The 19,625-nt window shown below is 37.2% G+C and overlaps 1 protein-coding gene across 5 annotated transcripts in view; it reads left to right on the top strand.

The window, feature by feature from the left end:
* The first annotated feature begins 275 nt into the window (after positions 1–275).
* The window catches only part of MRPS35 (mitochondrial ribosomal protein S35), a 46,966-nt gene continuing 27,616 nt past the window's right edge, over positions 276–19,625 (top strand). The window contains exons 1-6 of one of the 5 annotated variants that reach the window (XM_015065231.3): positions 291–429; positions 1,885–1,984; positions 3,986–4,032; positions 5,870–6,037; positions 8,749–8,809; positions 16,645–16,784. In XM_015065231.3, the coding sequence (XP_014920717.2) occupies positions 5,894–6,037; positions 8,749–8,809; positions 16,645–16,784 (345 nt within the window). In that variant the 5' untranslated portion in view covers positions 291–429; positions 1,885–1,984; positions 3,986–4,032; positions 5,870–5,893. Of the gene's footprint in view, positions 430–1,884; positions 1,985–3,985; positions 4,033–4,722; positions 4,891–5,031; positions 5,224–5,869; positions 6,038–8,748; positions 8,810–16,644; positions 16,785–19,625 lie in introns of those variants that run through there. The other 4 variants (XM_027035811.2, XM_015065230.3, XM_053226080.1 and 1 more) reach the window with 4 other exon arrangements.

Below are 19,625 nucleotides of genomic sequence, written 5' to 3' on the forward strand. Positions count from 1 at the left end.
AGGCTCCTGGGCTATCTGAAATCCCACCCAGACCACATTTGCCCTCTGTAAGCCACATTTCCCTCATCTCTTACGGTCCTCTTTGGACTGACCGCTTCGATTCCTTTTTCAACCTTGTTGTTTTCATTACTTTTTCCTATTTGGGGGCTACCTTCTTGCACATTTAACTCCAGCTCTGACTTTGCAGGCCCACGTGTTTTCTGTTTCTTCCCCCTGGGGGCGGGGCAAGCCGAAGCGAACCTGCGCGGTAGCGGCGGCACACCCTCCCCTTAACGCCAGGCTGCGCTTGTCCCATCGGGCTTGCCGTCGTCGCAGGCATGGCGGCCGCCACACTCCCCGCGTGGCTGGCCCTGCAGCCAGCGGCCAGGACCCTGCGTGCCTTCTGCACCGCCGTGTCTCCGGCCACCCGCTCTGCGATACCAAGCCCGCGTGAGTGTTGCGTCGCCTCCGGGCTCTGGGGGAGAGAGGGCGGCATACCGAATCCATGATGGCCACCGCGGTGGCAGAGGCCCTGCCGCCTGGGGGAAAGCCGGTACGTCCTCTGCTAGCCTGCCGCTGGCCCTCCCGGTAGGAAAGCCGCAGGTGTGGGTCTGACCTCTGCGCCCGTGTCGCCGGGTTCCTAGTCGCCGATTTCTGCTTCTGGGTGCTCTGGGCGTGGCGAGCTTGCTTCCTCCCTCCCCCGTCACCTGCGCGCTTCCTGGTGCTCCCTTGCGCGGCCTTTGGCACCGGGTCACTCCAGTTACTAGTGCTCGGTGATGTTTGTTGGGCAGTGTTGAACCACGGATTTTCCCGAACGTTAAGAGAAGCATACAGTTGTCCCTGAACAAACTGCAGCTCTGAATTCCAGCCTTAGCTATGTCACCAAATGGGATGACCTTCATTCAACAGGCATTATTGAGATAACCTTCATTCAAGATACCGTTCTTGCCTTGGAAGAGTCTGGAAAAGACAGATTTGTTAACGGAATCATACTGTGAAGTATGAGGTGTTGTAATGGAAGCATGAATAGAGTAACAGAGGGGTTTTGAGGATGAGCTCACAAGAGCCACGGAAAGCTTAGTCAGGAAGGGGGCATGTCCTGTGCTATCCATGATACCTTCTAAAACATCTCTCATTTTCGTATAACCAACAGTTTAGGCCACCATCTCTCACTTTTACAGTAGTTTCTTTACTGCTCCCTGTTTCTGCCCTTGTTCTCCTACATTGAATTCTCACAGCAACCAGAGTGAAGTATTCAGAAAGAATCTTAGCTTGCCACTCCCTTGTTCAAAATCAGGAAAAGGTTTCTCATTGCTTAAGATGTGATAAATTCCTTAACTTGTCAGAGTGGCTCCGTAGTCTTAATCCATGGCTCTTTTATTGGATTTTTTTATTCCTTCGGTACTGTGTGCTAGGTAGTGTTATACGGGGATATAGCAAGGTCTCTCACCTAATGAAGTTTACATTCTTTTAGGAAATCCAACTATAAACAAAACAACGTCAGTACAATGTCAGGTGGTGATTAGTGCTATGAAGAAAAATAAAGCAGGGTATTGAGAACGATGGATTGGAGGAGTACTGGTTATAGAGTAGGAAAAGATTGGGTAGTCAGGAAAGACCTCCCTGGAGAAGTGACATTTGAGCAGAACCCGTGGTGGTGTGTATGTGTGTGTGTGTGGAGGGAACTGCAACTGCAAGGGACCAGGAGTGAAAAGGAGCTTAGGGGTGTGATCAAGGAACAGAAAGAAAGTCAACTTGGAGGTGAGTGAACTCAGGAGACTGGTAAGTAATGATCTGATCCCCCAAAGGCTTTTAGGCGTTTGGCTTGGATTTTATTATAAGTTTGGTATTATACTGGAAGGTTTTGAACACAGAAGTGATACAACGTACTTTATCTTTTAAAAGATCACTGACTGCGGTATGGAGACCCAACTTTAGGGGGAAAAGAATGGAATCCAGGAGAGATCAGTTTGGAAGCTATTGCAGTAGTCCAAATGAAATGATGGTGAGTTAGATTGAGGTGATAGCAGAGAAGGCGGTGTGGTTGAATGTGGGATATATTTTGAAGGTATAGCTAAGAGGACTTACTGATGGATTTGGTATTTGATGAGGCATGAGGAAAAGTCTTAGGAAGCATGTTAGATTTTTGTCCTGAGCAATTGGATGAATGGAGATATCATTTACAGGGATTGGGAAGACTGGAATAAGAAATCAAGAGCTCTGTCAATGATGTGTTATAGTTGAGGTGCCTGTTGAATATTTCCAGCCTCTTTTCTCAGTGCATTTTCTGTTCTCTTCTTAAATTTCAACCATACTGAACTTTTTAATATTGATTTTCCATTTCCCCTTTCTTCATAGGATACTTTCTCTCACTTGCCTGTTCCCAGGGTTACCTCCTGCTCATCCTTAAGGTTTTAGCTTAAAGTCCAGTTCTTCAGGGAGATTTCCCCCAACTAATTGACTGAGTTTGGTCCCCTGCTATTTGTTGTCATTAATATTTATGACTTTATTGAAATTACTTGATAAATAGTTATCTTATTTGACAACCTCTACATTCTGTGAGAGCAGGGTCTGTGTTTCTCTTGCTCATTGCTGCTTTCTCAGTTTCTGGTACACAATATCACTGAAATGATTTTTGAATGAATAAATGAATTACTATCACAGAATGAGTAAGAATTTGTCCGATGAAGGGGTGCCTGAGTTGCTCAACTAAACATCCGACTTCAGTTCAGGTCATGATCTCACAGTTCACAGGTTTGAGTCCCATGTCAGGCTCTGCTGACAGCTCAGAGCCTGGAACCTGCTTCAGATTCTGTGTCTCCCTCTCTCTCTCCCCCTCCCCTGCTCATACTCTGTCTCTCTCTCTAAAAAATAAATAAACATTTTTTTTAAAAATTAAAAAAAAAAAAAAAAGGATTTGTCAGCTGAAGACAGAAACCAGGCAGAGGGAAAGGAGGCACATTCCAGGTAGAGAAAACATTAGGTTTGGAGAAAGTCCAAAGGGTCTGGTACTAGAAGTTCAGTGTAACTGTGGGACCTTGTGAAGGGAGATGAAGTTAGAGATAGAAGTGGTTCAGAGTGTGAAGAGTCTTGTGTGCTGTGCTATTGTCACCCTGACTCTTCGATCCTTAGTTTTCTTGGCTGTAAATTACCTCTAAATAAGGATAATAATAGTACTTAACAGTTATTGTGAACAGTAAGATTAAATGAGATAAGAGTGAAAAGTGTGTAGCATAGTGTATGGCATGTGAAAGTGCTAAATAATTATAGCCATTATTACTGTAATGTAGCAAAACATTTATTTAGAGAGGCATAAGGTAGTATTATGAAAGGTATATACTGTAAGTAATTTGCCCTCTTCTATAGGTATGTGACTTATTAGGAACGGCTATGAGTTTTACTGTTATTGGCATTATTGTAACATTGGCAGTTCTGGGGGCACCTCGGTGGCTCAGTCGGTTAAGTGTCCCACTTTGGCTCAGGTCATGATCTCGTGGTCCATGAGTTCCAGCCCTGCATCGGGCTCTGTGGCTGACAGCTCAGAGCCTGGAGCCTGCTTCGTATTCTGTGCCTCCCTCTTTCTCTCTCTGTCCCTCCCCTGCTCATGTTCTCTCTCTCAAAATAATAAACGTTAAAAAAAAAAAATTTCAAATCAGTTATCTTTAAAAATGCAGCATAGTTATTTCTAACTAGATGTTTTAACTTGGGAAAGTGAGTTAATTTGACTATAGACTTTAGAATTTATTGAAAATATTTCATTAGATGATAAATTCACTATATCATCAGTCACAATATACTTTATGTTTAAATAACTTGGGAATTTTCCTAAATATTTCTGACTTTTCATTTTCATTAAGATGAGTTAGTCCCAAGCTCACAGAAAATGGATTATTGTGTCCTTTTTGTATTACTGAATACCTGAAATTATCTGAGAGTTACAGGATCATCATCAGTGTTGAACAGTCTGCATTATACAGTTCTCTGTAACTATTATGTTGTCTTCTAGGTACCGCAGGCAGAGCATCCAGATATGAAAGACCACTGAGAAGAAAGGTAAACAATTAATGTTGTCTGCTATATACTATCATAATGGTTTCTGAAGTTCTAAAATGAGATAGATATTCACGATGAGGCAGAAGGGTGCTGCCCAAGAAGACTTTCAAAGGGGGTGTTTACATGGTGACTGCCAGAGCCTTGTCTGCAGTCTGGACTGGTTTTTGTCAGTACTCCAAGAATGGATCATCTTTGAGAGGTGAGCTCACTCATACACTCCCAGGAAATAGGTATATAAACTAGAATATAGACTTATTTTTGATGATGCCTTTAATAATCATGAAGTCTGGGATGTGTATATTAATCTAACCCAGTTTGGTTTTACCCTGTCGGCAACTCTATGGAAGAATCCAAATTATTAGGTCACTTGTTGAGTATGAACAGAGGCATATTATTAGATGGAAGTTAAATGGCTAAATTGCACCGAATTATAATTATCTAGAGTAGTTATTTTCACAGGAATATTCCCTGCTTCTAGGACATACACTACACTGGTTTTGATACTGCTTTGTTTGGCATTGCCAAGTTTTGCTTTCTTCAACCTTCTTATGTATGCTGGCCATGCCCTTCTAATAAATACAGGTTTTATTTTTTTTTTATTTAAAAAAATGTTTTTCTTAACGTTTATTTATTTTTGAGACAGAGAGAGACAGAGCATGAACGGGGGAGGGTCAGAGAGAGAGAGAGAGAGGGAGACACAGAATCTTAAACAGGCTCCAGGATCCGAGCTGTCAGCACAGAGCCCGACGCGGGGCTCAAACTCACGAACCGCGAGATCATGACCTGAGCCGAAGTTGGATGCTTAACTGACTGAGCCACCCAGGCGCCCCAATGAATACAGTTTTTAAAAAAATATGTGTATGTTAATGTGATTGACTAAACTATCATATAGCTATCCTCTGGGACAGAGTTATAATTTCTCATTATGTATTTATTCAGCTAATTTCACCCTAATTTACTTATTTCCAAGCTCTTGTTATTCATTTCTTATTTCCTTTATTTCCAAATTTTCAGTATCCCTTCATGTCCTGACTTCCATCAAAGAAGTTCTAAAAACTGTAGGTAGTCACCAGCCTACTGTGGTTCAGCTTACGATTTTTCAACTTTATGGTGGTGGAAACCAGTACGCATTCAGTAGAAACTGTACTTGGAATTTTGAATTTTGATCTTTTCCTGGACTAGCATTATTTGGTACGAAACTTTAGTTTCACAGCAGTGACAGTGAGCCATAGCTCCCAGTCAGCCACACAGTCATGAGCATAAGTAACCAATACCCTTAACAACTATTCTGTACCCATACAACCATTCTTTTTTTCACTTGCAGTACAGTATTCAAATAGGCTTTGTGTTAGATGATTTTACCCAAATGTAGGCTTAAGTGTTCTGAGCACATTTAAAGGAGGCTACACTAAGCTTGCTCAGTATGTCAGGTGTATTGATGCATTTTTGACTTACAGTATTTTCAACTTAGGATGGGTTTATCAGGACATTAACCCATTGTAAGTTGAGGAATTTCTGTATTTCAAAATACATTGTTACTCTTTCACAAACAAAATGTAAAAAGTTTGCTAAAAGTCTGAGTAAATCCATAGAAATAAATTTTTAGTAAAGGACATGTGTGCTATTCAAGGGGGATCCTTCCCAGAGGGTTTGCAGAAACAAAGCAAAAATATTAGATAGGTTTGGTGTTTTTACATTTGAACAGCGGCATCTTTGTGAAGGTCAGATTTTATGAAGGTTGCTATTCTGCTTATGTTTCTCTTGATTTCAGTTTTTTTGCTCTAAGATTAAAGATCATGTTCATATTTAAAATATGTAACTATTTTATATTCCTTAGGCATTACCTCCTAGGACAGAGAAAATGACTGTTGACCTGGACTGGCCTAGTGTTTATCCTGTTGCAGCACCATTTAAACCTTCTGCTGTACCTCTTCCTGTTCGAATGGGTTATCCAGTAAAAAGGGGGGTGCCCATGGCAAAGGAGGGAAATCTAGAACTTTTAAAGGTAAGATAAGTTACTGTTTTATTGGCTAATTTTTATATCTAAATAAATGCTGATCCTCTTCCCGTGCCTACCCTGCCTTGTACTTCAAGGTTCAGTATGTAGCAGCTTACTGTATTTTAGTTGAATTTTTTTTTCAGTTTATAATGGATGATATATTCTGATTATCCATGGTAAAGAAGATTCAAAGAATCCTAGGCATTTAAGAATATAATTAATTGGTCCAATGGCTTCCCTTTTGGCTTTTTCTTCTCTATTATATCTTTTTGGTTTTGTATCTTTCAAGTGGAACTAAGGAAAGTGAAATAACCTAATTTGAGAATGAGAATTGGGGTCTGAAATCTACTTTTTTTTTTTTAATGTTTGTTTATTATTTTGAGAGAGAGAGAGAGAGAGAGAGAGAGACAGGGCACAAGTCGGGGAGGAACAAGAGAGAGGGAGACACAGAATCTGAAGCAGGCTCTAGGCTCTGAGCTGTCAGCACAGAGCCCGATGCAGGGCTCAAACTCACAGACCATGAGATCATGACCTGAGCCAAAGTCGGACACTTAACTGACTGAGCCACCCAGGCGCCCCTGAAATCTTTTAAGAGAGAGATTTTAAAACTTTTCTATCCAGAAAGGTAAAATATTATTTAATATTGTTATAATCCTTAAACTTCTTTATTTCTTGAGGCAAAATACATCATATTAAATGCTTCAGTTGGTAGCATCTATAATGATTTATGAACTGTAAGCTTATTTAAAGAAAATATGAATATGCTTAGCCTGAGAATGCATATCTTAGATGGTTCCTGTTATATACAGTAGTCATTGGTGAACTGTGGTTTCCACTATATGAGAGTCTTTTTCTTCTTTTTTTTTGTTTTTAAGTGAAGTATAGTTGACACGCCATGTTACATTAGTCTCAGGTGTACAACATAGTGATTCCACAATCTGTGTGTTACACTGTGCTCACCACAACTGTAGCTGCCATCTGTTACCATACAACACTGTTAAAATACTGTTGAGTATATTTCTGTGCTCTTTTAGCCCTATGACTTACTTATTCCATAGTGGAAGCCTGTGTCTCCCACTCCCCTTCACCTGTTTCTCTTATCCTTCCATGCCCCTTCCCTCTGGCAACCATCAGTTCTCTGTATTTATGGGTCTGTTTCTGCTTTTTGTTTTGTTCTTTAGATTCCACATATAAGTGAAATCATATGGTATTTGTCTTTTTCTGGCCTATTTCACTTAGCATATATATGAGAATCTTGAAAAAAAAATTTGCTGAAAGGTGATGATAAAAAAATGAGATGGTACAATGGAGGAGTTGTCTCCTGGTAGAGATGAGTAAATGAAACTTGGAAATGTGAATGTTACAAGACATGTAAAAAAACAGACATTGAGGAAACTAATCTTTTCTTCAAGTGAAAGAAAAGAACTTAGTTTAAAGAAAAGGCCTTTGGAAAATACCACTAGGTGAGAGAGGCTAGGAATATATCTGTAATAATGCTAATGGTTGTGAATGATATTTTAATAAACATAAAAATCCAAACATTTAATGTATGCCATCCTTTTTAAGAATCAACTATGTAGGGATGTCTGGGTAGCTTAGTTGATTAAGTATCTGACTCTTGATTTCTGCTCAGGTCATAACCTCACGATTTGTGAATTTGAGCCCCACAGAGCCTGCTTGAGATTGTCTCTCTGTCTCTCTCTCTGCCTCTCCCCCGCTGTCTCTTTAGCATGCATGCATGTGTGTGCGCTCTCTCAAAATAAATAAATGAACTATAGTTGTAAAAAAGAATCAACGATATATATTATTAGTCCAGTGATGTGATGTATTCCTAGGGGGTGCTATTGGGTAAGCTTAGTAACCAAGCTAATATATGCAGAGTACATGAAGCAGTGCCAATATAAATTCTATGGACACATTAGCTATTTTTATACTTCTATGATTTTGAGAGACTATATTTTCATTTTTAAACAATAGAGGTATAGAAAATAAAGTCACCTACCCCATAATTTCCATTTTCAGTGTCTATTTTCTCTTAATTAAAATAAACATTTCTGATCAGCACTCAAGATTCCAAGCATAATATTTGGAGTAAATTTCTACTTGTTCAAATTTTCTGTCCAAATGAGTTTCTTTAAAACTCTTCAGATGCTTAACATTATTCAAGAAATAGGGTAGGAAATCTTAATTATTTATTTGAAGGATTCATATCTTTGGTCTTTCCTAAATTTCCATTGACCCTGTGAATGAGCTCCTAATATATATCATCATAAATGTATACCATATTTCATTAACTGTAAAGACTTGCTAGCTTCATTTATTCAGTTTATAAAGTGTCTGTTAAGTACAAAGTGGAAAATATAGCACCATGCTGTGTATTCCAGGGGACTTAGGATGATTAAACAATAATGTGTGTCCTTAAATCCTTTCAATTTTATAAGGAAAATATGTAGATCTATAGATTATGGCAGGAAGAGTACTATAAAAACAGCATTTATTTTTTCCCACTATCATCATCATAAGATACATCATGAATCTATATTTCAAGGAATTCGTTTCCTAAATTCACAACACATGTGGAATAGAATTAATATTATAAAAACTAGATTTTATTTATTACAAAGTTTGTTGGGCTTAGGATTTAGTATTAGGAAAACATTGTCTTTATGTTTTTGAGACATTAGGCTAATTTATCCTTTAAATTTCTCCACTTTTAGATCCCCAATTTTTTGCATTTGACACCTGTAGCAATTAAAAAGCACTGTGAAGCTCTTAAAGGTAAGTAATTGTTTTAGTATATGAAGTTAATACTGACTTTGAATAGAATAATCTCATTTCTAATGATAAAAGAGTCAGTTTATCAAGAGAATAACAACATCCATAAATGTTTATGCACCTAAAATAGTAGCACCTAAATATATAAAGCAAGTATTAACAGAACTGAAGGGAGAAACAGATAGCAGTACAACAGTAGAGGACTCCAATACACCACTTTCAACAATAGATAGGTCATCCAGACAGAAAATCAGTAAAGAAACACTGGATGTAAACTATATATTAGACCAGATGTGTTTAACAGACATTTACAGAATTTGATCCAACAGAAGCAGAATACACACATTCTTCTCAAGCACACAGGAAACATTCTCCAGGATCGATCACGTGGTAGGCCACAAGACAAGTTGTAACAAATTTTAAAATATTGAAGTCACATTAGGCATCTTCTCTGACTACCCTGGAATAAAACTGGAAATCTATAACAAGAAGAAAACTGGAAAATTCACAAATATATGGAAATTGAACAACATGCCCCTAAACAACCATTGGTTCAAAGAAGAAATCAAAAGAAAAATTTTAAAAATCTTGAGACAAATAAAAATGGAAACAGAACATACCCAAACTTACGGGATGTAACAAAGGCATTTCTAAAACGGAAGCTGATAGCATGCATTAAGAAAGAAAGAGAGATCCCAAATAAACAACCTAATATATACCTCAAGGAACCAGAAAAAGATCTAAGCCCAAAGGTAGTAGAAAGAAGGGACTAAAGATTAGAATCGAAGTACAGACTAAAAAGGGAAGAAAAAAGATCAGTGAAACTAAGAGCTGGTGTTTTGAAGAGATAAACAACATATACAAACCTTTAACTAGACACACCAAGAAAAAAGAGGACTCAAATAAATTGCAAATGAAAGGAGACATTACAATTGATATCTCAGAAACATAAAGGATCATAAGGACTACTGTGAACAATTACTTGCCAACTAATTTGACAACCTAGAAGAAATGGATAAGTTTCTAGAAACATACAACCTACCAAGACTGAATCATGAAGAAAGAGGAAATGTGAACAGAGTAATTACTAGTAAGGAGATTGAATCGGTGATCAAGAACCTCCCAACATGGGGCACCTGGGTGACTCAGTCTGTTAAATGTCCAACTCTGATTTTGGCTCAGGTCATGGTCTCATAGTTCATGAAGTTGATTGAGCCCCACCTCGGGCTCTGTACTGACAGTATGGAGCCTGCTTGGGATTCTGTCTCTCCCTCTCTCGTGGCCCTTTCCCTGTGCTCATGCACTCTCTCAAATAAATAAAAACATTAAAGAAAAAAAAAAAAAAAGAAACCAACACAAAAAAGTCCAGGATTAGGTGGCTTTACTGGTGAATTCTAATCATTTAAAGAGGTAATACCAGTACTTCTCAAGTTCTTCCAAAAAAAAGAAGAGGAGGGAACACTTCCAAATTCATTTTATGAGGCCAACATTACCCTGATAACCAAAAGAAGACAAGGATACTACAAGAAAAGTGTCATAGGCCAATATCCTTGATTAACATAGAAAAATCCTCACCAAATATTACCAAACCAAATTCAACAGTACATTAAAAGGATTGTGTCTGACCAAGTGGGATTTATTTCAGAGATGAAAGGATGGTTCAACATACTCAAAAATCAAGCAATGTAATATGTATCCCATTGACAAAACAAAATGGGAAGAAACATAGGCAGTAAGCTGCTTGACATGGGTCTTCAATAATTTTTTGGATTCGATACCAATAGCAAAGACAAAAGTAAAAACAAGTGGGACTATATCAAACTAAGAAGCTACTGCACAGTGAAGAAAACCTCTGACAAAATATAAAGGCAACCTACAGAATGGGAGAAAATATTTGCAAACCTCAGGTCAGAGGTTTATATCCCCCCAAAATAAAGAACTTCTATAATTCAATAGCAAAATAAACCAGACAATCCAATTAAAAATGTAAGCAGTGGATTTGAAGAATTAATATTGTTAAAATGTCCATACTACCCAAAAGAAACTACAGATTCAATATAATCCCTATCAAAATACCAACAACATTTTTCAAGAGGTAGAACAAAGAATCCTAAAATTTGTATGGAACCACAAAAGGCCCTGACTAACCAAAGCAATCTTGAGAAAGACCAAAGCTGGAGGTATCACAGTCTCAAGATTTCAAGATATACTATAAGCTGTAGTAATCAATACAGTATAATATTGGCACAAAAATAGACACATAGATCAATGGAACAAGATAGCCCAGAAATAAGCCCATGCTTATATTATATGGTCAGTTCATCTGGAGGCAAGAATTATGCAATGGGGAAAAAGACAGTCTCCTCAATAAATGGTGCTGGGAAGACTAGACAACTACATGCAGAAGAATGAAACTGGACCACTTTCTTATGCCATACACAAAAATTAACTCAGAATGGGTTAAAGATGTAAATGTAGACCTGAAACCATAAAATTCCTTAAAGAAAACATAGGCAATTGTGTCTTGGACATTGACCTTAGCAATATGTTTCTCAATAGGTCTCCTCAAGAAGGGAAATAAAGTTAAAATAAACTGTTGAGACCACCAAAATAAAAAGCTTTTGCTCAATGAAGGAAACCTCAACAAATTGAAAAGGCAGCCTTACTGAATGGGAGAAGGTGTTTACAAATGATATATCTGATGAAAGGTTAATGTCCAAAATATATAAAGAACTTACATAACACCAAAATAGCCCAAATAATTTGATTAAAAAATGGGCAGAGGACTTGAATAGACATCTTTCCAAGAAAGACCTACACATCGTCAGTGGGCACAGGAAAAGATGCTCAGCATCACTAATCACGGAAATAAAAATCACAACCACTAGGAGCTACCTTTCACCTGCTAGAAATGGCTGTCATCAAGAAGGCAAGAGATAACAAGTGTTGGTGAGGATGTGGAGAAAAGGGAAACCCTTTTGTACTGTTGATTAGGAATGTAAATTGGTACAGCCTCTATGGAGTACAGTATGGAGTTTGCTTTAAAAATTAAAATTAGAACTACCATGTGATCCAGCAATCACACTTCTGGGTAAATATCAAAAGAAATGAAAACATGGTGTTGAAGAGCTATCCGCACTCCCATGTTTGCTGCAGCATTATTTACAACAGCCAAGAAATGGAAACACCCTAAGCTGTTGATTGGATAAAGAAGTGGTGTGTGTGTAATAGTATTTAATTGTGAAGGAAGGACTTCTGCTGTTTGTGACAACATAGATGGACCTTGAAGGCATTATGCTAAATGAAATAAGACAAAGACAGTGTATGATTTTACTTACATGTGAAATCTGAAAAAGCTGAACTCAGAAATAGTAGGGACTGAGAGGTGGGGGATAAAAGGGAGACATTGGTGAAAGAATACAAACTTCCGGTTTTATGGTAAGTTCTGGGGATCTAATGTACACAATAGTGATTATAGTTATTAATACTGTATTATATAATGAAAAGTTGCTAGGAGAGTAGATCTTAAATATTCTTAGCACAAAAATGATAATTACATGATACAGGTATTAGCTAGTGTTACGATTGTAATTATTTTGCAATATATATAGGTGTATCTAATCAACACATTATATATCTTACACAATGTTTTATGTCACTTATATCTCAATAAAGATGGAAGAAAATCTCATTTTTTTTTTTTCAACGTTTATTTATTTTTGGGACAGAGAGAGACAGAGCATGAACGGGGGAGGGGCAGAGAGAGAGGGAGACACAGAATCGGAAACAGACTCCAGGCTCTGAGCCATCAGCCCAGAGCCCTACGCAGGGCTCGAACTCACGGACCGCGAGATCGTGACCTGGCTGAAGTCGGACGCTTAACTGACTGCGCCACCCAGGCGCCCCGAAAATCTCATTTTTAATATACTAAATAGCCTTATATTCTGAGTCATTGCTAATTTTTCCTTTTTTTACAAAAATTTTCAAGTTGTTTTCAGTGAAGACGTCAAATCTGCAAATTTCTTCCTTCCTTCCTCCATTTCCTTCCTTCCTTTCTTCCTTCCTTCCTTCCTTCCTTCCTTCCTTTTCTTTTTTCTTTTCTTTTCTTTTCTTTTCTTTTCTTTTCTTTTCTTTTCTTTCCTTTCCTTTCCTTTCCTTTCCTTTCCTTTCCTTTCCTTTCCTTTCCTTTCTTCCTCTCCTTCCCTCCCTCTCCTCCCCTCCCCTTAAACCACTCTACAAGTGTCTATAAATAATAAATAGAACCAGAAATCATAGTCCTTGCTCAAATAGGTTAGGGACTTACTGTTGCATTATAGGCAGTGCATACATGAAAAGACTGAAGAAAATATTACAGTGTTGCCAATGGATACGAATCAATATAATCCAAACTGAAGATAATGTAGAAGGATGCTGAGTCAGTGGAGTCAGTAATCAGATACTTTGCAGAGTAAGAACTTAGTAAATGATATATAGATGTGGTAACATCAAGTAGTAGAAAAGCTGATGATAAAGAGCAATGGTCTTATATTTCTACTTTCCCATCTGGGCCCTCATTTCAGAAGTGTTCTCTTTTAATCATTGTTTAGATCTGGTGATTACTTGCTGAGAGCGTATTTACTTATTTTTCTGTATATTCTCTCTACATAATGTTAATTATATATTCTCTCTCTTTATTACATATATATGGTTATATAATACAGTAGCATATGCATATTTTGTATATATATACATAAGATAGAGGTAATCACTAGAACATGGTTATATCTCCAGTTCTAAATTTATTTGAACAATAATTTGAACAATTAATTTGAACAGTATTTATTGATTCCTAGATTGAAATAGATTTCACTCACTCTCCTTCCCACATGCATGGAGGTAAAGGCAAAAAAATTTTTTTTCATAGTTTTATGCATGTTTTCATAATGTATACATATTCTGATTTAATTTCTGATGTAGTTTGCATTGGACTACATACAGAATAAGCACATTTGAATTGTTTTAGGTTTATAGCTGTTAGTGATTGGTTGTGTAGTTTAATTCAAGTGTTCATACCTTCAGATGAATCTTAAATTCATGCTCATTAAAAAGGAGATGTATAAATACTCAATATACTTGTTAAGACTTTCAGGAACAAAAATGAAATCTAAAAACTCCTCACAGGCAGCCTGATAATGCTGGAAGGAGAAACAGTATAATGATCATGGTTATGATGAAATTGGAGCTTTTGGAAGGGCCTTTTATTCAAAAAAGTAAGAAGAGATAAAGAAGTCTTAAGAAGTAGGAATAATGGCTTTACTCTTGAAGTGAGGGAAGAAAAATCTCTCCTATGTCCTTTCATTTATGTGGTCTTCTCTTTTGGGATATTAGGGTACATTTCTATCCTAGATTGTATGTTTCTATTTTCATTAGTGCCTGGTGATAGAGTGATACTGATTACTTTTCCAAATTTGTGCTCTGTTTGGGACAAGGCATATATCACTTTTTGATCCTTTGTAAGGCCAGTTAAGGCATATATTACACTGTGATAAAACTCATTTTTCTCCTTTTTAACCATTTTTAAATGTGAATTTCTAATCTAGAAACTGATTTTTAATGAAGTATTTCTAAAATACTTCATAATTCTTAAAGACTTTCATAAGCACATTCAGAAGAGTAGCATTGTATTTTAAGTATTTAGGTGCTTTAATCTTTCTTTAATTTTGTCTTTACATTTTTGCCAGCTTCTAGATTTAGATTGTATCTTCCAAATAACTCAAAGGCTTTTTAAGTATTTCTTCTCAATTTTCTTTCAAAGTAGGTCAGTTCAGATTTTATATCTAACTTGCAAGTGGAAAATCTGAAGCAGAGGAAACTTAGGTAATTTACCAAAACTTTTAATAATCAGTGGCAGAAGCTAAGTAAAAACCAAGGTCTTCCGAAGTCTAGTCTGTTGCTCTACCTATCAGATGAATAGGGGTCTATTATGTACTTTCCAGTTGGCTATGTTTTTTAGACATCTAATCCGGTAATTTAAAAGTTGTAATTATCATCTGGTTATTGAAATGTCTTATTCAAAGTTATAAAAAATAAAGGACTCGGTACAAACCCAAGAACTCATAAAATTCTCCAAACTAGTCTCTTATAAAGTGCTTGGCAGTGTTGCATCTTACAGTGCAGAATGTTGGAATGAGTCCATGATGGGAATGAAATTTAACTTCAGTAATCATGCTCTTTTCTTGTTATTTAAATGTCAGAATGCTTTTAATTGCAGAGATACTTCTTTCCCCTCAAAGTGTCTCAGTATTGCTCTCTTAAGTAGGGTGTTTAGGGAATGGTGTGAGCTATACTTAATTTGCTAACATATATTTAGTTGCAGAGCTTGGAGAGTCTCTGTAACCCACAGTGACATTTTGCTGACTGATATTAAAGCCTAAATGGGAGCTAAATATAGTACCTGCTATAAGAAAATTGTTAGCTCTGGGAAATGTTATTGACAAAGTACTTTTTACTGTCCCTTAAATCATCATATGGAAGAGTTCCCATGTGTCCCTGTGATTGTGACCAGCCTTTCCTACAGTTGTGCTTTTTAGAGAAAGCACAGACCATGAGGTCTAATGTGTTTGACCTCAGAAACTGATTACTTCGAGATATTCTTAGAATGAGGTTGTTTGGGGCTCCTGGGTGGCTCAGTTGGTTAAGCATCTGACTCTTGATTTTGGCTCAGCTCATGATCTCACAGTTTGTGGGATCGAGCCCCGTGTTGGGCTCAGTGCTTGGCAGCACAGAGCCTGCTTGGGATTCTCTCTCCGTCTCTCTACCCTTCCCCCCTTACATACTCTGTCACTTAGAATAAATACACTTAAAAAAAAAAATGAGTGAAATTTCCATTGAAGGGAACCTGATGGTGTCTGAAGTTTTCATCTCAAGCTGAGAGCCCTCTACCACACTAACTTTATAGGAATAGGGCAAAATGAAATCAGCTACCTACTTACAGAGTCCCTTGATACGGATAGCTGCAGGGGGCTGTGAGCTCTTTTCCTTTTAAGTCCCCATCCCTACATTTGAGGCCTGAGTGTATGCCTCTGTGCCATGGAGATAGATGGTGTGGTGTTCTTGTTCACAGTGCTTGGAACTTTATTTTGTAGCCCCGTTCTAGAGCCAGTCCCACCTCTCCTCTAGGCTAGCCATCTCGCCTGAATATGAGGACAAGTCTCTTCCTCTTTCCATTTAGCCCCTGGCACAGAAGGCACATAGAAGAAGCATGAATTACCGTTAAGGATCTATCTAAGAATGTCTTAGGCATTTGTACCTGTTTCAGTTTGAGGCCCTATTCAACTCAGTTTCTGAAAGAATATAGACCATATCTCAGTTTCTTCTAAGAGCTTTTTAGAGCTTCTTTCAGTTGCCTTCAGTTGACCCTTAGTAACTTTCATTTGGGAATGAATTACTAACTAGTAACTACTAATTACTAATCACTCAAAAACAGTAACGCTCTGAGCACTATGAACTCTTTGCTTTTAGTTAGTGAGGAGGAATTAAACTGTCCCATAGGAGGCATTGGCAAAGCTATAATAAACTTACATAAAGTCATAGTTCTTTTTTAACCAAACTTCCTGCTCCCTACCAGACCTGAACTATCTAAATCATTCCTTTGGTTACATTCCCTAATTAGGGTTCGTCTAAGAAGAAAAGGGATGAGGAATGATGATGTGTTTATAAAGTGCAGAAGACAATCTGTTCTTTCATTCTATGTAACCAGAGAGTCCTCTCCCTCAATAATTTGATTTTGTCTGGTAGCATACATTGTAATGAGAAGTTACTTGCAAAACTTTACTTGAGATAATTTTTTTAATTCTCAGATTTCTGCACTGAATGGCCAGCTGCACTAGACAGTGATGAGAAATGTGAGAAGCATTTTCCCATTGAAATTGACACAGCTGATTATGTTTCGGCAGGACCATCTATTAGAAACCCCAAAGCACGAGTAGTAACTTTAAGGGTAAGAAATATTTTTTTAAAAATAAGAATTATTATAATACGTCATTGCAAAGTAGCATTTTGTATGTGTGATTGTAAAACTGGTACATATTTATCATAGAAGATTTGGAAAATATACAAGTGTTTTATAGTGTTATAAAATTGCCTATAATTCTACCACTTACAGATAACCACCATTAACTATTGGAATTCATTTTAGTATATATACAGTCAACCTTTATGTGTGTTAATAGGATGATATTACTTTGATTAGTTATCTGTTTTTTTTTTTTTTAATGTTTATTTATTTTTGAGAGAAAGACAGAGCATGAGTGGGGAAGGGTCAGAGAGAAAGGGAGACACAGAATCTGAAGCATGCTCCAGGCTCTGAGCAGCTGTCAGCCCAGAGCCCAACCTGGAGCTCAAACTCACGAACCGTGAGATCATGACCTGAGCTGAAGTCAGATGCTTAACCAACTGAACCACCCAGGCACCCCTCTGTTCTTTTTTATTTAGCAATATGGATTAAAATTTTTCCAGAGTTTTTAAACATTTTTTAATTTTTTTTATTGGAGTATATTTGACATTACATTATTGTATTAGTTTTAGGTATACAGCCTAATGACAATTATATACATTACAAAATACTCACTATGATAAGTATAGTTCCCATCTGTCACCATAAAACGTATCACTTTAAAAAAAAATTTTTTTTAATGTTTATTTTTGAAAGAAAGCATGCAGCAGGGAAAGGCAGAGAGAGAGCGAGAGATGCAGACACAGAATCTGAAGCAGGCTCCAGGCTCTGAGCTGTCAGCACAGAGCCCAACACGGGGCTTGAACTCACAGCTCATGATCTGAGCTGAGCGTGTGATGCTTAACAGACTGAGCCACCCAGGCACCCTTGTCTTTATTTTTAATGGCTGCATAGAATAACATGTAAATCGAGATCTGTTTTGTGCCAAGGAAGTGTTTGAGGCTGGGGGTACAATGTTGATCAATTCAGACATAGTCCTTTTCCTGAAACTGAAGTGGGAGGTACAAACGAATTATTCAATAACGTAGATCTACCATATTTAAGTTATCCATATTATGGGATATTTAGACTTTCTCACAATATTCTTTATTAGAACAATGTAATGACTGTCCTTAGGGATTAGTATTTGTGTATATTCCTAACTATGTTCCTGGGATAACTTCCTGAAAGGAGAACTGTCAGGTCAAAGGATGTAGATCCTTTGAAGTTTTTTGATACATATATATATATTGTAAAATTTTTTTTTTAATTATACATTGTAAAATCCCTGCAGGAAATGTAAACACACACACACACAAAACACAAAAAACAAGCAGACTGTGAGAAAGCCTATTTTCCTGGACCTTCACCAACCTAGATATTATTATTACCTAGCCATTTAATAGTAAATATATATATCTCATTTTTAAAATTTGTATGTATTTGAATTCTAATGAGAGTGAGAATTCATTACTTTGCAAATTGCTTTTTTTTTTTGGTCATTTGACCATTTTGATGTTGTATTGATTACTTGTATACTTATTTTTTCTTTTTAGTACCAGCTTTATTGAGATATAATTCACATACTATAAAATTCATCCTCTTAAATGTACAATTCAGTGGTTTTTAGTATTTTCACAGAGTTATACAGCCATCACCACTGCCTCACTCCAGAAATTTTTATCACCATAAAAAGAAACTCCGTATTCATTATCGGTCACTCCCCTTTCTTCCTTCTCTTAACCATCCCCAAGCCCCTGTGAACTACTAATCTGTGTTTTGTGTCTGGATTTGCCTATTTTTGACATTTCATATGAATGAATCATACAACATGTATTCTTTTCCTTAGTATAATTTTTTCAGTGTTCATCTGTTGTAGCATGTATCAGTTCTTCATTCATTTTTATAGCCAAATATTTTACAGACAATAACCTATTTTATTTACCCATCCATTAGTTGGTAAACATTTGGGTTTCCATTTTTTTGCCATTATGAATAATGCTGCTGTGAATGTTCATGTACAGGTTTTTGTATGGACTTGTGTTTTCAGTTCTCTTGGGCATGTACCTAGGAATGAATTGCTAGGTCATATGGTAATTACATGTTTAACATTTTGAGGAACTGCCAAGCTGTTTTCCAAAGTGGCTGCACAATGTTACAGTTTCACCAGCAGTGTTTGAGGGTTCCAGTTTCTCCACATCCTCATCCATGATTGCTATTGGTGATCTTTCTAATGGGCAGGAAGCAGTAGCTCATTGTGGTTTGGGTTTACATTTTCCTAATGACTAATGATGTGGAGCATCTTTTCATGTACACATTGACCGTTAGTATATCTTTTTGAAGAAATGTCTGTTCAAATCCTTTGCCCGTTTTTTAATTGAGTAATTTGTCTTTTTCTTGTTTGATTGTTTATAATGTCACTTAAATCTTTTTCAATCTAGAGCAGCCTAGGACCTCACTACTCCTATCCCCACCTGCCCTCTCATGACAATGACTTATTAAAAAGACAGATATTTTGGAGGCACCTGGTTGGCTCAGTCAGTTGAGCATCCACTTTGGCTCCGGTCATGATCTTGCAGTTTGTGGGTTCAAGCCCCACATCGCTGTTGTCAGCACAAAACCTGCTTCAGATCCTTTGTCCCCTGCTTTCTGCCCCTCCCCTGCTTGTACTTTCTCAAAAAATAAACAAAAAAAAAAGTTAAAGGCAACTATTTAAAAATTAAAAGACAGATATTTTGTCATATAGTGTTTCCTTTCCTACTTTCTGAATTTGTCTGAATGTGTCCTGATGTCATTTACCTTATTTCTTTATCTTCTGTATTTCTTATGAACTGGAAGTTAGATTTA

Source organism: Acinonyx jubatus, chromosome B4 (assembly GCF_027475565.1).
Source record: "Acinonyx jubatus isolate Ajub_Pintada_27869175 chromosome B4, VMU_Ajub_asm_v1.0, whole genome shotgun sequence".
Lineage (NCBI taxonomy): Eukaryota > Metazoa > Chordata > Mammalia > Carnivora > Felidae > Acinonyx > Acinonyx jubatus.